This window comes from Labrus mixtus, chromosome 8, assembly GCF_963584025.1.
Source record: "Labrus mixtus chromosome 8, fLabMix1.1, whole genome shotgun sequence".
Lineage (NCBI taxonomy): Eukaryota > Metazoa > Chordata > Actinopteri > Labriformes > Labridae > Labrus > Labrus mixtus.
This window is the reverse complement of record NC_083619.1, coordinates 16,347,846-16,373,266: the sequence shown is the minus strand read 5'-3', so window position 1 is coordinate 16,373,266 and position 25,421 is coordinate 16,347,846. Positions and strand designations below refer to the sequence as shown.

At 39.3% G+C, this 25,421-nt stretch overlaps 3 protein-coding genes and 1 non-coding gene across 5 annotated transcripts; all 4 read right to left on the bottom strand.

The window, feature by feature from the left end:
• Positions 1-1,990: 1,990 nt before the first annotated feature.
• On the bottom strand, positions 1,991-2,062 carry trnag-ucc (transfer RNA glycine (anticodon UCC)). The gene has a single exon. It is a non-coding gene; the product is annotated as a tRNA-Gly (tRNA).
• Positions 2,063-2,479: 417 nt separating this feature from the next.
• On the bottom strand, positions 2,480-7,785 carry aire (autoimmune regulator). Its single transcript, XM_061043738.1, has 12 exons — positions 7,639-7,785; positions 7,177-7,351; positions 6,687-6,833; positions 6,226-6,291; positions 6,041-6,151; positions 5,657-5,879; positions 4,979-5,048; positions 4,653-4,793; positions 4,399-4,520; positions 3,630-3,702; positions 3,431-3,529; positions 2,480-3,054 (listed from the first exon to the last, which is right to left on the bottom strand). Exons 1-12 carry the CDS (start codon positions 7,783-7,785, stop codon positions 2,971-2,973), a joined length of 1,458 nt encoding a protein of 485 aa, XP_060899721.1. The 3' UTR covers positions 2,480-2,970.
• A 2,129-nt stretch (positions 7,786-9,914) lies between these two features.
• On the bottom strand, positions 9,915-16,707 carry LOC132979158 (ras-related protein Rab-6B-like). Of its 2 annotated transcripts, none has more exons than XM_061044713.1 (8): positions 16,502-16,707; positions 13,970-14,028; positions 13,289-13,342; positions 12,730-12,835; positions 12,506-12,617; positions 12,274-12,367; positions 11,510-11,576; positions 9,915-10,968 (listed from the first exon to the last, which is right to left on the bottom strand). In XM_061044713.1, the coding sequence occupies exons 1-8, from the start codon at positions 16,569-16,571 to the stop codon at positions 10,904-10,906; spliced, it is 627 nt and encodes a 208-aa protein (XP_060900696.1). In that variant the 5' UTR covers positions 16,572-16,707; the 3' UTR covers positions 9,915-10,903. The 2 variants fall into 2 exon arrangements, with proteins under 2 accessions (XP_060900696.1, XP_060900697.1); XM_061044714.1 differs by lacking the exon at positions 16,502-16,707 and adding an exon at positions 14,292-14,626.
• Positions 16,708-17,278: 571 nt separating this feature from the next.
• espnlb (espin like b) lies at positions 17,279-21,608 on the bottom strand. Its single transcript, XM_061043737.1, has 5 exons — positions 21,397-21,608; positions 20,778-20,904; positions 19,930-20,048; positions 19,625-19,804; positions 17,279-19,130 (listed from the first exon to the last, which is right to left on the bottom strand). The coding sequence occupies exons 1-5, from the start codon at positions 21,409-21,411 to the stop codon at positions 17,550-17,552; spliced, it is 2,022 nt and encodes a 673-aa protein (XP_060899720.1). The 5' UTR covers positions 21,412-21,608; the 3' UTR covers positions 17,279-17,549.
• Positions 21,609-25,421: the final 3,813 nt, after the last annotated feature.

Genomic DNA, 25,421 nt, shown 5'->3' with positions numbered 1-25,421 from the left:
TGAGTGATTTGTCTGTGAGCTTGAAGGGAGTCGGTAATGAAAGGTTCAGAGAGTCCTCTACGGTGGGGGCTCGAGGCCATCCATAACGGCCTGCAGTTGCCATAGGAATACCATATCCATGGCAACAGAGGGGAAAAAAGGGTAAGCAGGATAAACACTCGCAAATAGGATAACAAATGAACTTATAGTGGGTAGAGGGAAAACAGTGACACATTTCCTGTTCAGTGGGTAAACTCTATCTAGAACAACATGTCTGCATTAATAATTAATAAATGTTGCTAAAATGGTGTATGTGTGTCACTGTGAGTGGCTGTGTGTGCATGTGGGCGTGTGAGACATGCTAAGTCCATACTGAGTTAGAGTCTTTGGGGCTTGTGACACTCTAATGAAGCATGTCAGTATGCGTTCATTAACACACTAAATGATTGGTTTCTATAATCCACCATAACCTTAAACTATGTGTTTGAGAGGCTGAGTCAGTTATTGCGCATGAAGCATGAAGCATAAACCACAATTTAAGTTTATGTAACTTATCTGTCTAACATCTCTGGGGTCTGTGTGACCTGTAAAGGATCCTTGGAGATGTATTGAAAGCTAGAATATACCCAGAACAAGTTAATGCTTCTTCCTAGGGCTGGACATCTTTGGGTGTCTCACGATCCGATTCCGATTGTTGGGGTCACGATTCGATTCAGAATCGATTTTCGATTCAAAACGATTCTGGATTTTTTAAATTATTACATACTTCAGGATGTACTCCAGTCATCTGTGAGCTAATAAAGGTAGTGTAAGATTATACATTATACATTATTTCATTATTTGAAAAGGTTTTATACTGATTGCAATAATATAAACATGCAAAGGCAAATGTTAAGACCAAAGGTAACATTTATAATGCTCAATTTATTGCATAAATTCAAATTGGCAGACTTAGGCTAGCGTACTTCGGCTCCGTTGTCTTAATCATAAATCTAAATCCTTCATTTTCGACCACGCTGTAGGGGCGCAGGTCCTTTGAGATGAAACAGGCGATGGATTTCGTGAGCTCTGAGCTAGCCTTAGCACTTAGCAGTGTTTAGCCTTGGTAGCTTGCTCTATGGAAGCTGCGTAGTTCTATGACGAGACAAAAAAATAGATTTTTGGAAATTATGAATCGATTTATAATCGCGGAGGTTAAGAATCTCGATTTTTACATGAATCGATTTTTTGTCCCACCTCTACTTCTCAAAACAAACTTTATGACATTCCTTATGCTGCATTATCTTTGTAAAATGAACAATCAAGCATCACTTATCTCCTAATATTTGTGCTCAATCAAACATGCATTATTAAGATATTTAAAATGAAACGACATTGTACAAAAATGAAATCTACAAAAATGTTAATATATCATCCTAGAGCTTAAACACTACAATGTATTATCTTCAGTTGTGTTCAAAGACAAAATAATTACAATTATAAATCAGAAAAAAACGTAAATTCTTGATATAAACACACACACACAACCGGACAATTTACCCTGACATTGTGCAATAATAATGTTATATTAATGTTATATTATGTTTATCAAACCACTTTGTGCAATAACATGTTACACTTTATGTGCACTGTGTGTATGTCTGTGTTACACTGCGTACACTGTGTACGGACTACACTTTTGTCAAATAGCTGATCTATCTTCTTTTTTTTTAAGTCTATTTTTTAGTATCTATTTTTTTTTTTTTTAAATTGTACTGTGTTCACTTTTTGTTTGCAATCTTTGCTGCTGTAACACTGTAAATTTCCCCGTTGTGGGATAAATAAAGGATTATCTTATCTTCGATGTTGTTGCATTGTTATTTTATGTTTACCTTGTGATTTTATCTTGTATGGACAAAAGTAGGCTATTCCATAATCGCTTTTTTTGTTCAAATTTCCTCTATAAATGTTTGCATTCCTGTTGCTGTCCTAAACAAAATACATAATTGTCGATAAAGAAGACAAAAACGTATGCGTTGGCCGGGAATCGAACCCGGGTCAACTGCTTGGAAGGCAGCTATGCTAACCACTATACCACCAACGCCTTGTGCAATCTCAAAGCGTCTGTGAATATCTAGTAAGAGCGACCACTAGCCCATAATACACTCTTAAAAGGTTTGTGACTTTTTCATGTCCCCTCCACACCACAAGTTTCGGTCTGAAAACGTAAAAAAAAAACGTCACAGCAAGAAGTGATACAGATGACTTCGCCTTCGACAAATCGACAGGCTGTGAAAAATGCCTACTACTAGTGTTCCCTTCTTCGTACTGAGGTAGCAACAGCCGTCTGATTGGTCAGGGCAGGGCAGCGGGGGCGGGAGTTGATTATCATTCATTTTGGATTGGGTAAAACATGGAGAGGAAGTCTCATTTGATTGGCCAGAAGTTAAAGAGGGGGGATTTTTTTTTTTATTGGTGAGGACAGTGGTCAGGAAGCAAAAATCTAACATACGGTAAATTTGTTTGATGGGAAGCAATATTCATGATCGAATCCTGCAAAGTAAAGGAACTATTGGAAGCACATTTTACGGAAAATATGCGTCTCAGAATGAAAAAAAAAAAATCAAGCCATTAGAAGACAAATTAAACTCGGCGATGCTAAATTATGTCAAACGGGTCGTGATTTAAAGATGCACTCATAAATCAACACGGCTCTATGTGTCAAGAATGGTGGATTGTAGTGTTAATGCCAATGTTAATAAAGTAACTTTTATTTTGTACATGATCAGAATAATCAAAGGAATGTTTTCCCATAAAAAAACACAATATAAAATTCCACAATTTCCAATGCAAACTCAATCAATCTTAACTAGAGCCACCAAAGGTTCAGCAGAATATAAGAAAATATTCTTCACTGTATTCTGTCATTTCTGTTTGATTATTCCTCTTTGCTTCTTTGCAGTTTAACTTCAGCCTGGTAGATATATCAGACTTGATCGCAGAATTCATTTGTCACTGGAAGCAACCCTGAGAATCTGGAAGAGGCCGAGCAATGTTATGGAAAGCCCACTGATAGATGCCGTCAATAGAGCCCTGCTGAGAAACAAAAAACAGGGAAAACACAATGAGATCATTTGTTGCCAATTAAGCTAAATCCTGATGTGCTAAATATGTGTGATGTCATTGACAATTATGGCACAGCAAAAATCTGAACAAAATTCTCATGCAGACAAAAAGTGTTATCATGTTTTAGGTGTACATTCATGGATAACTTTCTACACTTTCCAAGATGCTATCAATGCTCACCAGGCCTTCCTTTGTCCTAAATATCTTGAAATAACTAAAACAGTATAAGAGATTCCTAGCATTGGTTTATATTACACATCCTGACAGCACATTGGAACCAACTTTCTTCTGAGCTGTTAATGGTTGTATTCATATCATGCCTACATAAAACCAAAACTCCACTCACGTCTCCCAGAATGGAGTCCAGTTCATCTTTATGGAGGTTGGGTTCAGAAACAGAGGAGCTCTTATCAGGAGTGTATGTGCTTTGATCCATTAGGGGGAGCTATACATGGTCACAGGAGAGATTAAACAGATTCAACTCAATCATATTAACTTAATGAAGGTGTATTTATGATGTAAACAAAAAGGCTTTTTAAGCACACCTGTGGACTTTCTGCCTCCGTCCCTGCAGATCCTCCCCAGACCCCGGAGCAGGACAAGCAGGTGGACCTTCCTCTGACAAATATAAGCACACTTACTGAGATTGAGTCGGACTGTTCTGTTATTATATAATGTTTCAGTCCATCAATATCGACATCAAATACTCAAGAGAATTGTTGAGGAAGAACTTCAGACCATTTCAGATGAGATGGAACCTGAGTTTTTACTAAAAATGTATTAAAAAGTATTCAATTTAAGTTCTGTCTACCTATACAGATTTTGGTTGTCTTTTCTTTGTCTTTTCTTTTTGCAATGAGAGACGCAGATAAGGTATGTATAGCCTTTAGGTAGGTCAAAATAGTAGTAATAGTAGACAGAGGTGATTCTGGAGTCCTTTGGGGCCCTGGCAAAAATTAACTGGGGGCCCCTCCAACCAGCATTAATCACTATTATTTCTTCCAGTATCTCTTTCATTGACAAACTTTGGTTTTCATGCAACACTTAGTGGGGCCACGACTGAATGATGTAAGATGGGGCCCGCTTATAGGGAGGTTTCCTACTGTCATTGCGAAATTTGCACATTTTGAGTCATTGATGTACTGTAGTTAAAAGTTTATCAGACCTCAGGGACGCCTTGCCTGTTGACAAGCAGTTCTTCTGTGCATAGATCACACTGAAGCTCATGATTAAGATTTGTCACCTATGTGGAAGAAAATACGAGTCTGCAGCAGATCATACAGAGATAGAAGTATAGAGGAGTGGATGTCTTACTTGAAGAAGTGGCAGTGCACATGGAAATGCTGCAAACACTGCAGGCATTGAGTGAGGTCTCCTCCTTCCAGGTGACAAACACCACACACCTCCCTCATATTGATCAGTTCTCCACCTGAGCACTGGATGAACATTATATATTTATATTAGCACTAACAGGACTTTTGTTGCAAGATGAAGTGACATGAAATTCTGCAAAACAACTAAAAGCAGATCTGTCAGTAAACAGGTAGAGGGAGTCACCAAATCCTCACCTGGAGGTTTCTTCCACCGGATCCATTCATTGAAGCTGTGATAGGGGTGAGAGATGAGGATGACAGCGAGGAGAAGAAGGAGATGTCTACCATAGAGGTACTGGAGTTTGTATTTGTTTGCTGAGGCTGGGCAATGAGTGGCTGTGAATATAAAGTTTTGTACTGATCAGTCTAACATACTTAAAGACAAAGAAAATTCTGAAAAGATATTTGCAGATATTTGCTCAGAAAAAAGTTGTAATTAGCTCTATGAGCCTTTATGTAAGAGCATCAAATATATAAATACATTATTGATTTTTTGTAATAATCTTCCTTAAGATACTTACTTGCAGAGGTTGTTGTGTTTTCTCTATTTTCACTCTGTTTCCACAGCACCACTCGCACTGCCAAGGTCCACTGTAAATTTAATTCATGGTTTGGCATTAAATATGTCTTTACATAGACAGTTACATCATCCCTAAACACACATCTGCTGATATAATATACACCAAAAAAGTCACCAGTGATTTTTATCTAAGTAGTCAAAAATTCGAAAAGTAAACATATCACAGTCTTAAATTGATCCAAAACAAATCCTGCATTCATAGTCCTACTTAAGTAAACGTACAAAAGTATTAGCAGCGATATTTTAGGAAATTAACTTAAAATATCCCAACTCACGTAATATGCAGAGTCACTCTTTTGACAGTGCTGTAATATGACAGAATATTCATTTTGTTTTTATTACTAACAAATACATGTTGGAGAATTTAAATGTTGTAGTTTTTAAATGTGGAGACAATTTAGGATCATTTGAATACCTCTTGGCAGATCAGCAGTTCAAGTACTGCATTGCATCATAACAGTACATGTTAACTAAATGCAGTGGAGTTAGAAATATGTTTTTTAAAATCTATAAAGTTACATTAAACTGGCAAACCTAAGCAAAGCACAAGTAAGTTAAAATTATATTTAAATTAAACTTGAGTAAATAAACATAAAGTAACATAGTGTGTTTTTTTCACCTTGGTATGGATGTGAGTGGAGGGTGGAGGCAGGTCAGGTGAAAAGCTCGAGGACATCCATCACAACAGATCAGCTCTCCTCCATCCTTACACACTGCACACTCATCATCATTATAGTGAACCTGCTCAGAAACAGAGCATGTTAGATATTGGTGCTTACATGCAAAAGGACAGACAGACTGGTACTGAGCTGATTCTTTACAGTGACTGAGTTTGTCTCCCCCTTGTGGTGAAATGTGTTCTTAGCAGCGTTATTTATCTCATCTGGCTCCCCTCCAACCTTGATGTGTTTTCTGGAGGATCCTGTTAAATCACAAACACTTTATATGAAGATGGTTTTATGGGTATTTGTGAAAATAAAAAAAGACTCATCCAAAGCTATACCATTGGAGCCGAACACCTGTTGGATGAGGGTCTTCTCTCCAACCTCATGGCTGCTTAGTGGATCACCTGAGGAGGAGCTAGACAGAGCAACTGGTTTTTGGACTGAATCACCTGAGGAAAAACAAAGGTTCATTGTGTCCACAGTATTCAAACATTATCTGTAAATTATTATTCATTTTTATTACTGTTTTTAGATGTTATCTGGGGGGCTGGTGCTTCACTCTTCACTCTGAATAACCTCACTTTACCCCCTGAAAAAACATAAAACATGTTATCAGCACTAGCCCTTAGCCCTACAAATGTTGGGTGCTCAAGTTGTGCTAAAACAAAGGGGCTTGCTAACAGAAAAGTACAGGGCTGTTAAGTTTTTCCAATATGGCGTTCATTGACCTGACGTGTTTTAGCTTGTTTCCTCTTTAAAAAAAGGAAGCTGTGCTTTAATTTTTTGCATAGCATCCATACCTGCACTCCTGCTGGTTACTCAATATAGAGAGGCTGAGCTGACCAACATTAGCTGTGGCTAATACATTTACTATTGACAAGTACCTCATTAAACCCCAGTTCAAAAATACCCTTTAAGGGGGTTGCAATGGCTACTGTATCTTTTGGAAGATATATTCAGAAGAGGTGTAACATGGGAAATAACCTGCTCCATTGCTTGTCTTGGCATGGTACTGTGGATGCTGACTGTGTGCCTTTGCGTCTCCATCTGCATGGCTCCTCTTCTTTATGTTCCCTGTTTTGTGGCCTCCAGAGGATTTTTTCTCACTACTGAAACCTGCAGCAACCCGTCCTGTCAACACAATGTCAGCAAAGACATAAAAACAGGGAATGTACTCAAAATATAAAAGCATGAGTTGAAGTGAGGATCGACTTGATTCTTCATACTGACATATTCTACAAAACTTTGTCAATTTGTAGATTTCTGTACCATGTTGATTGCTCAGTGTGTTTCTCGACATATGATCCACTTGAATAGGAAATCAATTAAACAAGAAATGATGTGGTAGAGGTTTAAGGGTTTTATGGTGGACATACGCAACTCCAGTCACACAGTCCTCATAACATGTCTGTTTTTTTGTTACAGTTGAACAGACATGCTATAAATAATTGGGCAAAAATGGAACTCTACATACTCTGGTGCACATTTGTTAGCAGTGGCTTTAGCTTGGTATAGCTTTCCAGATTGTAGTCTTTGGACAAATTGCTCCAGAAAGCCTTGATGGTGGATCTGCTCTGCTCCAGGACCCAGGACAGGAGCGAGTACATGGCCTTGTGGATCCCCTCTCTGCCCTCCTTCTCCAAAGTTTCCTTTAAAAAACACCAAGAGCTTTTTGAACGCCGCTGTCTAAACAAAACCACATGTTGCTACTATGTTCTAGTTTTAAGTTCAGGATAACATGGAGAAGAGGAACAGTGCAATCAGACAAACCTTAAAAATAATGATTCTGATAATTTGTGCATTTTTGAATCGTTGGATGAAAAAAGTCCTACATTTCAATACAAAAGCTTATCAGGAGTTATGGAAAAGAAAGTAAATATATGGCATTAACAATGAAACACCAAAGCCAACACTTAGTTCAGAGGCTTCTTCTTACCTTAAGTAGTTGATCAGTGATAATGTTTCTGTCAGCCAAACCAAAGACAAGAGGGAAAGCGTCATCTACTGCCATGGCAATATCGGTTCGTAACTCCCTCAGCAGGGAGCGAAGGTTTGTGTCCCCAAAAGCTTCCACTCTGGACATGATGCTGGGTATGTAAATGAAATCCAGAGTGAACCAGACCAAACTTCATACGTGAGGTTTTGAGGACTTAAGAGGTGTGTCCTTGTCAGGGAAGTGAGTGTTGTACAGGTGCGTTGCTTCATGTTTGTTCCTTTGTGTTTAATATGACTTGTCACGTCTGTCTCATAGTTTGGTGTTCTTCTTCTAGTGTTCTAGTCAACATCACTATGTTTAGCCGTGTCAGTCACTTTCAAACTCTGTATTGGATGATTTTAACCTTCAGGTCATCCTTGACCTTCTGTCCCGGTGGAGTTTTTCTGTCCTCTAACAGCACCAACTGTCTCCGTCTGCCTGTTGATCCTCAGAGGGATCAAATGACGACGTCCTTAAAGGGGAATACCTGTCAGCTTACATCAGGAGAGCTGACAAAGCCACCTGACAGGTCACAGTGACAGTTTTCTTCCTAAAAGGTTCTTTCCAACTCAACTTCCCCTTAGCTAACATGTATTCAGACCCTGCCTCACCACTGGGAGATCACATGTTGGAGCAGTGCACCGAAGGAAACCAAAACTGTAAATGATCATCTTAAAGACAGACGCATTAGGTGGTTTTTTTTCAACAACAGTGTCAACAGAGGGCTTTTTCAGGCAATATTTCAATAACTTCCTTACTTACTAACTCTAAAACATTTATAATTGAGATTTACTGGCACCTATTTCAAAAGGCTCAACATGACAGCTAACAGCTGATGGCCATGAACAGAATCTTTGTTAATCTATGATAAAAAATTAATAACATTAAGGCCTATTAGTTCATAGTTTCGTAAATTATTTTGTAACATTTTCTGAAAGGCTTCTACAGTATTTTTGCCATGACATGTTACCAATTTGTTTCCTTGGTTGATCATTTGATTTGAGTTTTCTAAACACTGAAAAATGTTTTTACCATTCTGTTGCTCAAGCATATGCATTTAAAAAAAGTCATGCTGTAATTCATTAGTTAAGAGGAGGCTTATCATTTATACCTAATTTCGTTACTCTATACTTGTATATGTGTAATGACAATAAAGTTGAATCTCATCTCATCTCATCAGTAACGGCTAACAATTAGCTAGAAGATAAGTTATATCAAGTCATAGAATATCTCAGGTTCGGGTACATTGCCTCTTAGCTGCCCTGCAAAGCTGTACTGGGTCATCAACACTATGATGATTGTTCATCCAACATAAAAGATGGTTTGTCCCAGCTCAGCAGAAAGAGAGAACATTGCATGGTTAGAAGACCAGTCTGATAAAGCTAATGATGTCTGATGAGACTGAACAGGGTTGAATCGTAGAATATAAAAAACGTTAATGTTTTCTCAGTTATGTTACCCATTGGTTTCTGAAGAGCTATTTTGAAGTCCAATGACGGCAGACGCCATATTGGAAATGCTATCTGAATCAAATGTTTGATGGATGACGTAACAGGCAAAGACGAAAAGTTGAGTTGTAAAAAAATGAACCCCTTTACAGTGTGTACAAATAAAGACATGAGCTACTCAGACCAACATAATTTCACTTCATATATCGGTTTTAACATGGGTGTTAAGAGGGCTTCCTGGTCTTTCAGAGCCAGCCTCAAGTAGACACTCAAGGAGATGCAGATTTTTGCACTCATTTTTCAACATCCCAAGTCAATTTTGGACACAATACATCACAACGATGAGTAGATCGAGAACATTTTTGAGTGTAAAGAAAATATTTTAGCTAAATGCTAAGTAGGATGCTGTGTGGGTTCTTCCTCATTGAACTATTGATCTGCGGAATTGTGGAGAGCTGGTTTAGCTCAGTTTGTAGAGTGACGCCGCGTGTAAAAAGGCCACAGTCCTTCTTGTGCTGGTCACAGGTTTGATTCCCTGGTCCTGACGCTTGGTGCATGTCATCTCTCTCCATATTTAATGTTACCCCCTAACAATCCCATTGAATAAAGGCAAAATGCCCCAGAAAAATAATCTTAAACTGAGGGATCGATTCAACCTTTTCACTCAAATGTGTTGATTCTGAAGCTACATATGTCAAAAAAGCGTGTGACTTCACTCAATTCAACCTCTGAACCCCTCAAAAACGAAGATATCAGATGAAAAAGACGATTTTTGCTAGCAGGTAAATGTTAATGGTTAGGAGAGTGAAGCCCTTTAATCTGTAATTTATTATTCATTAAACATTATTACATTATTCATACTGGTGAACAAGGACCACTTCTACAGAGGGACGTTCACAACATACATATTACATTATTATATACAGTGCAGTGCATTACAGTGGATTGTTATATGTGTATTACCGGGATGGAGGGATGGGGGACACTGGAAGGAGAGGAGGAGTTTAGAGGAAAGGAGGAAAGAGGAGGAGAGGAGTAGTTTGAGGAGGGAGAGTTGTGATAATAAGTTGTCTTTTTATTACTTCTTCTTTTTTTGTTTTTACCACAGTACAGTTTGTTCTATAAAAGTTAAACCCATAGAGAGATAGAGTGCCACATTTTCACAGCTACTGTAAGGTGAACCTACTGAAAGTTGACTCTTGTGGGAATATCAAATGAGATACATTTTGTCATGAGATGCTATAGAGAGAGATGCTATAAAACATTCTAAGATAGTCAACCCGCTTCCAGAGTGTGGAGACCCTGGAGGGCAGGCCAAAGATCAGCGTGCATGCGTGCTGCAGACATTCAGACGTGTTCGGCCATCTACAAAAATGGCCGACCTCCACCACTATTTCTCCTTCCGTGTTTAGGCATCATTTTTGGTGCTTTCCCTTTTTATATATAAAAAATACAAAACATAACAGCGAAAAGAATTCTGTTGGTTGTCCCGTTTTCTCCTTTTTCATTTTCCAAAACTGTTTTTTGTTAATTTTTTTATTTCAGCATGTGTTTTTGTTCGTTTTTTTGTTTCCCTTTTCTCCTCCAGTCACTTACATATTGACAAAGTATACAATATTTTACAACTGAACAAGACTGAAAGATAACATTTGATTTGTCCAATCAGATACAAGGCCCACATCCTATATCCAATTAGAGAAGTCAACTGGAAGCTAACCAGTAGTAAGCAACACAACAAGCCTATGGTGTGAAGGGAGCTGTCCGATTCCAGCTCTGCATTAACAGGAGCATCCGCCCTCGGGCACAGTGGGCTCTGCCGGTTTGTCCAGCTTGATGTCAATCACTGGGAATTATACAATTAAGAAAAAGACAGGTGGCTGTGGAAAAAGGTAGAATCTTGACTTGTTTCAATCACTGAAAATCTCTAAACCCAATGGTACTATGATAAATAAAGCTTGTAACAGAGGACCTGTGAGGCCACAGGTAGAAGGGCTTATTTAACAGGAATCATGCTGTTCCATTTTATTCACATATGCAGTTTATTTATATCAATATTATTTATTATATTATCTCAAAGTGTATTATCCCATTTTAAAATATTGGCCCTTTTAATCAGTCCCATCTTCTTTAAACCTTCTCAGTGCATGTCATTTCCCAGACAGCCATTAGGTGGTGCTCCACCTATGCATCCACAACACACTTCCTGGCACTGTGCTTTTGTCCTCTCTATTAAGCAAAAGGTTTAATGGCTGATGCTACTCAGTAGACAGTAGACTGGGCGGTCTGAGCTTGTGCCAACAACCACTAAGAGATTAAAAATAAGCTGCCCATTTCTTGGCTGCCCGGCTCTCTGCACAGTGAGTCACAGCTGCTGAAAAGGATACTGCCCTCAGGGTTTGCATCGTCCAAGCTTTCCATTCCAGGTAGGGCTGCTGCAACCCGACGAAACAGCTAGGACGAGGGGAAGGAAAGGAGGAGGGAAGAGAGGAGAGGAGATATGGGAGAGTTAGGTAGCGTCACTCACAGTCCCCTAAATGCGTGTACATGTGCAGAGTAAAATAATTTCACTTCTTAGGTGAAGCTATTATTTCCTGCCTTTAGACATTAACATAACCTGACAAAGACTTTAAAAGCTAACAAGCACTTACTGTATGAGTACTCTGTTGGATAAAAATAGTCTGCATTGGATAAGAATTATGGAAAAAAATGAAAATAAATATAAAAAGAATTGCTCTTTATATGATTGCATATTATTATTATTATGGTTATAATAGATTATTATTGTTGATGCATCCATATGTAAGTAGCATTACATGTATGCAGTTTGACTTGCATTATGCAAACATTAGTTAACTAACTTGAACTATTATATACAATGTATATGTTTGTGAAATATCCTCAGCTGTCACGTACATTTAAGGACATTTTAACCACTTATTTGTATTAGTAATGTTCAGAGTCATAAATTAGAAATTCAAGCACGACAAAGGTAGATTCCAGCATTGATTGGTGGAGTTTGTTCAGACTGCCTCTCATCCCTGGGTGCACCCTCAACTCAATCACCTTGGAGGAACGCAAGAATGGCAGAGAAGCTGAGCAACACTGACACCCAAAATGCAGTGAAATATGGTGAAACAGCAGGAATCACCTGTTTGACATTGCAGCCCGTCTTGGCACTGGTCTCAATGAACATGACGTTCAGCTCTTTGGCTCTTTGCTCGCCTTCTTCGATCATGATTTGCCTGCAGGAAAAATCACGCCAGACTCCATGTCACGTCTTTAAGGGCTAATCCTTTCGCTACTGACATGTTGCTTTTCTGCTGAAAATTGTTGCAGCTACATATAGCAGACAAAAATGATGGTATATCTGACAAACTCACCTCTTCTCTTCCAGATCGGTTTTGTTGCCTACAAGCATAATGATGACATCACTTCCTCTCTCTGTCCTTACATCATCAATCCATTTGCAGGTCTGCTGGAACGAGTTCACATCTGTGGAGACCACACTCTTTTTGTGTTAAAGTCCAGTATACAAATTGTATTTCTTTACTGCATTTCAAAACATAAAGCACAGCTACAGCACAATAAGCACGTTGCTGCTCACTTGTGATGTCATAGACAACCACAGCGACTGTAGAGTCCCTTATGTAGCTGGGGATGAGGCTCCTGAAACGCTCCTGTCCGGCAGTATCCCACAGCTGCAGCCTTACCTGCATTCACACAGAGAAGAAACACGCACTTTCAGCAGCTGTTTCCACATTGCCTATCCTACTACACACAGAGTATACAGCTGTTTGGGCCTTGTAAGTACACACCCAGAGGGATAAGCCAGTATCAGTGTGTGCAGGCTTACAGAACATAATATCCTGACAGAAAAAATAGCATTAAAACTAGGTAGAGTCAATCATCCGTGGGAAAGGCTTTGACTCCTTAAGCCTGCCAAAGCTATTACTAGCAGAAATAACCAAAGGATAATCGTGTCAGTCTGTGAAGAGAGCAGTAATTAAGCTAATCAAATCAAGGATTAGTGAAAACAGAGTGGAAATTGGGACATTTCTTACTGAGGGTGTTACTGGTTAAATATGATATGAGGACAACTACATTAACTATTCTTTAGGGAATTATCTTCAAGTGAACTCGAAATAGAAATATAGTTTTCTTACTGTTCTGTCTTCCAGGTACATGGTCTTTGATAGGAAGTCTATTCCAATGGTGGCCTGTGGGAGGAGAAAGAACATACGAAGGGGAAATCATAAATAGTACCCAGACTTGAAAGTCCAATATGTCTGTGCACCTTTTGTTGATCCTTCCAGACTGACTGTTGTTTAAATCGAATAAAATACAAAAAAAAAATGTGTTTAAAACAGAAAAGAGCCAATCAGTAATAAAAGTGAATCAGACTGTATCCTGTTTGTCATTTATATCAACCGTAGGGGTCAATCCTTCAGACCTGTTTTGGACCTAACTTCTTTTTGAGCCTAACAATGCTCTACCACTTTTACCTTTTGATAATTATATTATATTATATTAACTTTTGACCTGTCAATGCAAACTTATTCATACCAACCCAGATAGAAGTGTTATTCATACCAACCCAGATAGAAGCAATGTTTGGTCAAAAATGTGATATAATTGAGTTGTTTATGCTTGATGTGTTATATTTTATATAAACTTGTGTAATTAGTTCCCGTTTTTCCACTCATGTTAATCTGACATTGGAGGATGACTGGTAAGGAAACTGTTCATTCTCTTCTAATGACAGTATTAAAGGTAATCAGTCATATTAGCATGCATTCAATTCTTCCAAATCCATCTCACTTTTCAGAACGATCTGATTCACTTACCTGATATGTGTTGTCAAAGCTGTCATACATGAATCTAGTGATGAGGGACGTTTTCCCCACTGGAATAAAAAGATCAGAGGTTGATTTCAAGTTAAGTGTTACTTCCAGGACTCTCTATCAGTAATTCCTCATAAAGACATGAGAGTATGTATCCACTGTATTCCTCAGTGTGACAAGTCGAGAATTTTCAATCTGGCACTGTAACCATCATAATCACACAAACTAAAGAACACCAATAAGCCGTCTTGATAACCTTACAAATAAAAAAGCAGATCTTTAATAACAGTTGTCAGAAGAAAGAAATGAAAGATAGTATACCCACAGCTTTGTTTCTCAAGATGTAATTTCTCAACATCTAACATTTGTTGTAATAAATCCAGGAATTACGTGAAATCCATCTTCTCTCTTCTTCAGAGTTTCATTGCAAATAAAGATAACAAAAGTGGTTTTCATTACCTACTCTTAAGAAAAATAAAGAATAGATCATCAAGATGTAGAAATGATAAAACATGATCATCAGTATGTGACGAGGATTCAGCAAAAGCATGTAAACAAATTATTTCTGTGGCACACTGCTGTACGAGTACATGCTGAACATTACAAACATATATGACAGATGTGATGAGATACTAACTGGAAAAGCACAAGAGTTTAAAAAGTGTTCTTCTCTTTTAGATCTTAATGATACCACACGTTTTTCTTAATTCCTTTTGAAACATGAGAGAAAAGCTGCATATGCTTCCAAAGAAGAAGAGGAATGTTTGACATTTCCTCGCAGTTTAAATATTCAAACACTTATAATATACATTCCTTCTTCTTGTAGGATAGATTTTGGTATGTTTTTCTTATTAAGTTTCTTGTTAAGTTTCAGTGCATCCCAAAAGTTTTGAGCATTTGAATGCCAATTTAGGGAAGCTAAGTGCGAACCTCACTGGTGCTAAAAAAAAAAACCCTGCAGTTTCTGGCGTTGTTCCTGATTGTTATGTATGAGTCTCTAAATATAAATAAATTAAGATTGAAAATGATCAATCTTCTGTTGACCGCTGATCTAAATAAGCACTGATTTAGCTCGCTGTCTTTTGTTGATGGGGGAAGACATGTTACTAAAAGACAAATATAAAAGCAAAGTCATGTCCCAAAATATTCTGTGTTCACTAAAAATGTCATCCTGAGGTTCATTTCCTTAACAGTGTAATATTTAGCTAAGATCACAAGCTCAATGTTGACTTCTGAGAGCGTCAAGGTGAGGTCTTTTCTCATCGCTATTCTTGTTTGGTGCTCATCTTAAGCTCCATTTTACATCTGATCACACTCATGAGGAGGGACACGGGGACTCTTTGAGCAGGCCTCAGTCTCACATGCAGAATCCTGTATGCAGGCAGCAGAATCGCCCTGAATCCAACCATGGGCAGTGGCCACAGTAGGCCTCCATTCAGCACCATGGACAGCAACATTGCAGCACAGGCCACACACACACACACACACACACACACACACACACACACACACACACAGACAGGGAGGACTGTAGTGGAAACACAGCCTTCTAGGCTACAAGACACACGCACACACTGAAGCATCACAATGAAGACACAAACAGTGTCGCCTGATTGTGTGTTTGTTTTCTGCTGCTGTTTCCAAATGGGGGATGTTCACCTCTGCTGCTACTTTGGATGTCTGATGTCTGAACACGTATTCAGGCGGCTTCACAGCGCTAAACCATTATCGATCTGCTCCTCCCGAATTGTGCCATTACATCAAATCACACACAAACACAAACACAAACACACACACACACACACACACACGTACATACACGGTTCGCCCTGAACAGATGGATTATTGAATAAAAAAAGTAGAACGCCGTGGCATTGTCAGTTTTATTTGATAATTTATGGGACCGGGCCGGAAACTGCGAGCTTTTAGAGATGCTACCGACATCGCCAGCCTAGGGTGTGTCCCGACCTGACACATGGGGGACTGTTTATTATCCCATCCGTTAAAAACTGAATCACGAATGACGGTGAAAAGAATAGAGACATGTTAAAGAATATAGGATGGCTAATGGAAGATTATAAGCGATTTCAGTCAAATAAAACCTCATATGAAAACAGGCTGAGTGTATTTGTCGGTCACTGCAGCACATCAAAACATCCGAATTCATATCGGCTGCTATGCACGTTATGACGATTTGCGACAATTGAACAAACATCCAGTATATTCAATAACATGTACAGTTATTTTACACTGATTAATATCGTTATTCAGAAGTAATTCGGCGGAATGTAGCCTATATGCATGCGGTTTTTTTTTTTTTAATCCAGGTTTTTTCTTCTCCCGTTAATCAAATTTCCTTGTAACGTAATGTGCCAAGAGCTACATGGGCGTCAATTCAACCACAGCCAGCTTGCTCATCTTTGAGATTCAAACACAACTTTTACAACCAACACGGATTACATACATGGCCTTCAAAATATACGCATGTTTGGCCAGCGTTATGGGAGGAGGATAACACCCCAACAACTGACTCACCGCTCTGCTCTCCCAAAAACACGAGTTTGAATTTCCTCAGGGGGTTCCCCAAATCTCCTCCAGCTGACATGGTGGCAGATAAAGAGCTCAACTCGGATTATTTTTATATGTTCTTATCGCTCGGTTTCTCCTCCGTTGTGGATGCGCAGGGGGATCCTCCTCTCCTCACAGAATGATGGGAATGCAGCTAAGCATCCTCCTGTCAATTTAGGGGGCTTGTGCGCATGCGCGACCTCACCTATTACAATCCGTCACCTTTCTTTAGGACCTGAAACAAAATATGTTTTTCTTATAGGTGTAGGATATCGAAAACATGCATGACCAGTAATGAAGTATGGTATATGTTTGACTGACACTATCTGCAATTCCCAAGCGGGAAAAAGCAAGTTTTCAAAAATCCGGTTCTGAAATGGAAAGCCTGTACGTTTCTTGTCTTATAAGACATTATAGGAGGATACAATATTACAACATATTTCATAATAATTAAAACAGCATCTTTTCAATTATGGCATTTAGTTAAACATTTGTTGGGCTCTTAACACTCTTCCAATAGCTACTACTAATTTCACTCAACCTCTTTAGACACGTTATAGTCAGAAGATTCAAATCCCGTCTGCTCCATTCTTTTTTATTTCTAAACACACCCATTAGTAAATGTACAGTGTATGCTTAAAGCCTTGATTTAGCTTTGACTTTTAGATTCCACACATCAAACCAGCTATTCATCGCTCATCGTTTTGACAACATTTTGCACACTTTATTGGTTTCCCATGCACACTTCCTACTATTCATCAACAACTATTTTCACAGCCATTAAAACGAACTTCTCAATGAAGCATCTGCTTTCCAACAAACACCTTTATTATTGGTACCATTCAACTAACTCTCCATTAACATTGCAATTACTTTAAAATGCCTTCTCAAGTAAGTCTGCAATGGTAATACATTACTGATGCCTCCTCGAAAGTATTTTACAACACTGCTCATTTAGCCAAACTATATACACCAACACGTTTTCATTTTGTGCAAAAACATGAAATACACCTTGCTATTGTTCAAAATCAAACAGCTCGGCCTCCTTCTCCTTCCAGAACGTGAAGCTGCGGTCAATGTATTTACAAATTTCTTCATTGTTGAAACAGGAGAAGTCAGTGTCACCTCCATTCTCATCTGAAGAAGCAGTTTGAACTACTACTTTGGGTACAAGTGTGCAACTTGATGATTGGGATGGACAGTGCGGTTTGGCGTCTCCAAAGAAGCGAACGCTGATGTCCTCGAAGCCGCTGCTCCACTGTCGCCTCTCAGCTTGGATCTCCCGGAGAACAGCCTTGTGGAAGTCCCTCACCATCTCCCAAGGGAAACTGCCGACGCGGTCGAAGACTTCAAAGCAGAGGAGGTGCCTCATCTTCCTCTCCTCGGGTGACAGCTCTTGCTCCAGGATGTGAAAGTATCCCAGCATGAAGAGGTCAAGCGTCAGGCTGTCGTGGGTCACTGCGACACCATCGACATCTGGCAGGAATTGCTCCGGAGAGTATATCCCCCGAAGCGGTGGATTTTGGGAAGAGTTAGAGGAGGACAAATGCGACTTTTGTGCATCTTTAAGTTCTAGTTTAACCCTCCAGGAGTTGAGCATCTTGTCCACAGCGCCTCTTTGTTTGCAGAACTGAAACATGGAGGGGATTTTCTCTGAGGTTGAAGCTTCTGTTTCCCTCCCAGCAACTAATTTCTGTCCTTGTCCCTGCTTGGCTGCTCTCACTGAAATAGCATATGCAGATTTCTTCCAGTGGCTCAGGAACAGCACCACTATACGCTCTTTTCTTAAACTAGTACTCTCCATCACAGGTGTGACATTTTTAGAAGGATAATGTTTATCCTCACAGTGGAGGACTGTGTTGGTGTTCTGTTTCTTAACTCCTGATGCTCCAAGTGCTACTTGGTCTCCTTTCACAACCCCGGCAAAGGGATAGATACCCCCAATCTGACCTTCAAAGTTAGTTCGGAGATTTCTGACCGACACCCCAGACTGTTGGATCTCCCTCTCTACCCTCTCCCTGCGTGCTCTGCTGTAGCTGTTGGTCTCCAGGCGATGGCTGAAAGCTGACGCCATTCCTATATGAGGAATTTTACATCCGCTAGAGGTGTCCCCATGTGTTGGCACTGTCTCTCCCATCAATTCCTGCTCGAAATAAAATCCTAAACTGTCTCTTACCCCCTGCAAACCCTTCATCTCCTCCTTCATGCCTTTAACTATCCCCATCTCGCCCCCTTCTTCTGTGGTTTGAGTCAGATTAGAGACCAGCTGTGACATATTCTTGACAATCTCAGAGACACGGCTGCACCACACTGGCAAAGTCAGCTGCATTTTCCCCGCATCCATCTGCTGTAGAACCTCTTTATTGAGGGAGATGTTTAGAATCTGCTCAGGCAAAATGGATCTCAGCTCCTCGGTCAGCCTGGTGAGCTCCAGCTCGTAGGCCTGGCAGCGCTTCTGCAGCGAAACAGTCTCAATCTGCTGTTGAAGGTACACCATGTCGTCCTCTGTTAGGAGCTCACCAAAGGGCCCCAAGACTGCGTTGTGGGCTTGTGAGTACTTCCAACCATCCACTGGTGTGCAGTCGTCAGGGAGGTCCTATTAGAGGGCCAGGGAAATGTCAGCATTTAACCGGAGCAAGTTTGCTGTTAAACGAAAGATTCACAGTTTTGCACTCTTGCCATGAGATAGAGAAGAAGACACATTGCATTTACACTGGCTGTTCTGTGCTGGACGTTTTGTTAAAAGGGTGAACTGTTTTGTCTTGTCATTGTCAGGATAGAACATAGTGCTCAAAAACAGCAAATGGTCATATAACCCCTTACAACATTGTAATTTAGCTTTGTTTTTTGGAGACTTTGAAAGGATGAAATCAAAGTAAAAGTATTTGATCTGCTGTCATCCCTTATGGGAAATAAGTAGTTACATCCCATTGAAACCACCATAATGAGATCCTCCCCTCATTTCATGAATATTCTTCATTTCAAGAATATATCGACAGTCTCTACGTCTTCTAACTCTGTTAAATATGAATGTGTGCACAGCAAATATGAATACATGCAGAACATAATGTACAAAGTTATGTTGGGCACCTGTCTCCTCTGCTCCTCCTCTGCCTGCAGCCTGACCTGCAGCTGCCGCACCATCACCTGTCGTTTCCACTCCGCTATGGGCCGGCCTGCTTCATCGTGGGTGGGCACCAGGGAGTCGATGTCGGCCAAAATCACATCTACTATTGGCACTTCCTCCAATAGATGCTCACTGTCCAGCTTCTGTCAGAGTTCAGCAGACAGGTACACCACACTTTTTTAATAATTGTTTCTTTTCGATTCTGCAAGCCGTATGCAACTTTTTGCATTGTTTTATGAATATCTTAGAGTCTGTGTCAGCCACTCACCGCTTGTCCAGTGAAGACTGCAGTGATGCCAGCGTGTCTCAGAGACTTTATAGACTTCATGTGAGACATCAGACTGAGATCCCTCTCTGGAGGCTTCAGATGGCTGAACGATGACACCACTGGAAACAAAATCCAAAGTTCACTGATTCAGTTTTAAAATGTGACTATTTTATTATAAAGAAAGGGTCAATGAAATATGACTTGTTTGATTTTTAACAAATGTGCTCAATGTTGGTTATTTCCACTCTGTGAAACCTCTGGAGCTTTTCATGATTTACAATTCAGAAAACCAATCAACAATCCACGCTGTTTTAAAAAATCCTGTGGTTTGGAAAGCAGAGAGGGCCAAGACATGTTCAAGTCTCGTAACATTGTCCCATCCCATGTGCACTTAAGTCAGTCTGTGGTCCTTTTCTGGCACACAGCAGCAGTGATTGAACACAAATAACCCTGCACCTGCTATTCACTAACAAAAGAAGGATATACCGACTGTGCCCCTTAAAACTTCATAAATCTTCATAAAATCATACATGTGTTACATTGCTTCTAGAGGCAGATGTTTTATTTTTTCCTAAATTCATTTTGTAAGTAATTTTTTTTTACGATGATGATGTTATTCATTTCTTAGTTTCTTTTAATGTTGAATCATTATATTTTGTTTCATATGTGTTCTGTTTAATATTATGTTTAATACACTACAGGTGGCACCAACTATCAAAGGTACTTCTAAATACCACAAGATTGAACAAATTACTGTCCATTCAAAATAAATGAGAAAACCCCAGAATCATGCATCCCTAATTAATGCACATCATGAGATGGCAGTAAGCGGTGTCTGCATTAATCACCTGAGGATGCCACCTGCACATGCTGGATAGAGCCTGTGGTGTGTCCTTTTAAAGAGGCAGCAGGACAGGATGAGGTCACAGGGAGTGAGGAAGGGTGTCGAGGCAGGGGGAGCACCTCCTTCACTGGCTGCTAGGGACACACAAAACACACAAACACACACACACACACACAGGACTGAGCCATGCCCAAAGCCAAAGGAACAGCTCAACATTTTTCCTGACTTACTAAAAATATGTTTTGCTGTTGAGTGGACAACATTGTACTGTAGTCTTGTGATATCAAAGTATGCAGCACTTGCAGTGTATGCTCTTAACTGGAACACTGTTCATCATTGCCCCTATTAAAAAAAAACTAATATCTAAAAAGCTTCAAAGCTTGTCTTGTAGGCACAGATATGTATTTGTGTTTTGTTATCTTGAAAAGTTTGTGTGCAGAGTAAGGGGGTCAAATGAGTGAGAGAGAAAACATAAATGATTAAAAAAGAAAAATAAATGAAAAAGAAGTTGTTAGTAGTTCTTTACAAGGGGTATACGTATAGCTATTAATAATTAATATAAGCGAATGTCATAATTGACAGGTTAAAGTATCGCACTGTCCCTGCACTTATACGTTGATCACCTTGCTGTTCTCCATGTTGGCTCTGTTGTTCGCAGTCTGGAGTTTAGCAGCAACAGGAGCTCCTCTGCCGGACAAAATACTGTAACATCAAGTGTAAGAAATGATTAATAAAAAAAACATCCGGAGAGATACATTACAGAGAGTGACACACAGCAGCTAACTATTTAAAGTGATCCTTAAAAGAAACTTAATAGACCCCCTTGATGACACAGTCACAGACACACACACACACTCACACTCACACACACTCACACACACTCACACACACACTCACTCACACTATGTAAAGATGGTAGTACTTTGAACCCAAACAAGAAGTGGTGGAACAGGACCCCGGGCAGTCGAGGCAGCGTAGCCCACACAGAGAACAGGAGAAAGTGTAGAGCGACATGATATCCTCCTTACTGATTCACAAGCTGCATGCCATTCAATAGCCTGATAGTACACCAACAATGCCTGTATGTCTCCAAGTAATTGATAACCGCAGTGAAAGAAGGTATGTAATTTGTGAAGGTATAAAAAGAGTTCATGTTAAGTACTTTAACCATCTAATGTTTTATTCCACCTAAAGTCCAGGGGAGGCATATGGAACACATTTGACTTCTCTGTACATTTAATGCAATATATTCAGTAAATTTATACATCCACTGAAATACTGTTATTTCACCTTTTACTGGTGTTTGTATAGCATTTACCTGTCACATTTTTACTGTTTTGTTTACTGCCTTTCTTTGCAATAAGCCACAAAAATGAGATTTTCATACGTTTATCAGTCTGATAAGGTAAATTTATATCGTCATCCATCCAAAATACAAATGACAAAATGACGTCCAAGTTGAATTATTAAACCTGTTACATAAAGACCAACTCTGCAAACAGCTCACTATAGAATAGACCATGTACCAATATTTTATATTTTACGTCTTTATATTCCATTCTCTTGGTTCATTATTTACATTTACTGTCATTGGATCGGGTATATCTGATCCAGTAAGCATAATTCAAATCCACAGTATGCAAGCTGTACTTACAATAGGTTCCTGAAAGTGTGGAATAAACGACGCTACAGTGGATGACCTGAAAATATAAAATAAAAAGGTGGGAAAAGAATAAAAACTAAGTAAGAAAATCCAGAGGGTGTTGTCTCTTTGATCTAAAGCAGCCAATAAAGAGTAAGACCAAGGAGCAGCATCATCTGTACACACCTCAGATGGGGGCCCCACTTACTGTGCATAATTAAAGAAGGTGGATTGGATGACCAGCACCTGGAAGTATAGAACAATAGCTCTGTAAATGTATGTAGAAGCCATCTAGGCTGTAGGCTGATATGCATGTGTCTGTATGTGTGTGAGCTAGAACTGCTGCTCTGTGTGCGCAGTTCTGTGTTAGTTTGAACACACTTATGACACAAGATGACAGACACACACCACATCCTTGTTGCTTGTAGGAACCAGTCCTGGCACAGTTCCATAGCATGGGTTTATTATTAAGACTGGGAGACATTGTTGCTGCTCTGGCCTGCTTTCAAATGATCCCAGCGTCTACTCTTGGTATTGCAGCAAAGGATATTCTGCAGTCCAGACAGCATTGTCTTCGTATGTCAACAATGTCAAGAGATGTCTGTAAAACTATGAACATCACATCTCAGACTGCAAACAAGATCAACTCTGTTTTCCCGTCTGTCGAGTTCCTTTTTTTTCTCAAATTTCCTTCAAAATCTCCTTTGTTGAAAATGATGATGTCATCACAATATAAAGTCCAGGGCTGGTGACATTGCTGAATGGCTGAAATTATTCCAGTTTGTATGTCTACACAAGGTTGGATCACAAGTTGTATTTATTTTACATTACACGTTAATGGTGAGAAGAAGTTCAAATCCCAGCTAGAGACTTTAAAAATGCAGGAATGATACGCCTTTATCTGACTGGAGTCTGGGCTATGCTTTTCAATTATAATAACCTAAAATATATAGACCACAGAGCTGGCACTCGGCTCAAATCCCATGATGGGTTTCTCTTGTGGAGCTTGAATATTCTGGCGTCCTCATTACTGGGGACTTGACCACGTCTTTAAATTACCACAATGTACTCGGAAGTGGAAAGACCCTAATAAGTCAGCGATGTGAGGCGGCATGTTAGTGTGTTGGTTAGCACTGACAGCCCATTGCAAGCTTGCATTAAGTTTGAGGGGCCTTTCCTGTGTGGAGCTAAACATGTTTGGCTTCCTCCCAATGGGGTGTGGACCTTGCTTTAACCTAACATAATGTAGTGGAAAGTGAGTAAACCCTAACAAGTAAGTCCTGCAAATCAGTGTTAAAGGTTTGCACTGCCACCTCACAGAAAGATGGTCAAACGTTCAATCCCAGATGGAGACTTTCCATGTAATGCAGCCTTCCTCTCACTTGCGTCCCGGCTATGCTTTTCCTTCACCGTAATAAACTGGAGACTATAAGGACCAAAAAAGATAAGCACTGCAAGTGAGAAGGGTATTGTGGGGGTGAGGTTGTTAATTCTGTCAAAGGTAGCGCATTACGCCCGCTGAGATAGCCCATTCTGTCAGGTTTAGTTTCGTCAGTTAATCTTCATAATGAATGCTTATCAAGGATAAAAAATAAACCAAAAGCGAGAAGCAAAACTGGACCAAAAAGGTGTAGGCTGAAGCCTTAGCTTATTACACCTAACTTTGTACAGAGCAGTAAAAGAAAGTAACAAACTAAGTAAGCAAGTAGCCCTAAGGTCCTAAAATCTCAAACTAATTACATACACTTTGTTGTTTATACTTCACTTTTATATTTGATGATCATCATGTGTTTAAATACATTTTGATATCTTTTGAGGGTATTACACTCTTTTATCTCCGTTTCTAAGCCACTCCACAAGTTCACTCCGTACATACCTTTTTGTTTTACATTTGTTCTAGTCTTTGTTTTTGAGAAACACACATTTCCCTCTCAGTTCATACAGATATTATTTTAATTGAAACAGCCTCTGAATGCATTCTGGTAAAATGTTATAGTATGCTTTGTACATCAGTGATGCTTACATAAAATCTACAATTTCACTAAATTTGAGTGCCTGTGAATTTATGAATAATTTGTTCGTCACGATTGTTCACGATAATCAGCTCTGTTCTGATCTGATCTAATGGCACTCTTTTGAAGCAAAAAAAATCAGATTTGTAATTATTTTGTGTGTTTTTCCCTCTGACCTCCACCTAGTAAGTAAGAAATGAATGGAAGTATGAAGGAATTGTACAATATATGTCAAGAATGTAGGTTAAGAATGTCATTCAAATCAAAAGACATTCTGAACCTAAATTCTTTACATATATTGTACAATTCCTTCATACTTCTGAGCACTGACCCTTGTGGGTTCGATATTGCGATGGACTTTGATAGTTTGGTTTTAATATAATTAACATGGGTTTTCCAGCATAGTTTGTGATCTATAACAACTCTTGTATTAAATATTGTTGTAAGCTCTTCTTTTTCAATGTAATCAATCTTTGTATGTGGTTATTGATTTCCCGATGTCAAAATGTCATATATTTAGTATTACTTAAATTGAATGACAACTCGTTAATGTTGAACCATCGTTTTAAAAATTGTGTTTCAACTGTATCCAGAAGCTGCTCAAGATGTTTTATCAGAACAAAACAAATTTGTATCATCAGCAAACAGAACAAAATGAAACAATTTGGGCGCACAACAAATATAGTTTATGTACAATGTAAACTAATTTGGAACAAGCACTGACCCTTGTGGGACCCCACATGTAACCCTCAACAAGTCGGACTTGTTGTTGTTTTTTTCCACGTATGGATGTCTATTTTCTGACCCACTCCTCTGTTCCCATATCTTTCATTAGTCCTTGGGCAATCGTGTAAAATGCTTTTTATTGTTAGATCAATGAAAACTCTTACTGTATATTCTCTATAGTCTGTTTCTGTTGAAATTTGTTCAATCAGCTCCATCACCAAAAGCTCATTCTCTCAGGTGAGGCTTTTGATAACTGACACTCCATCTT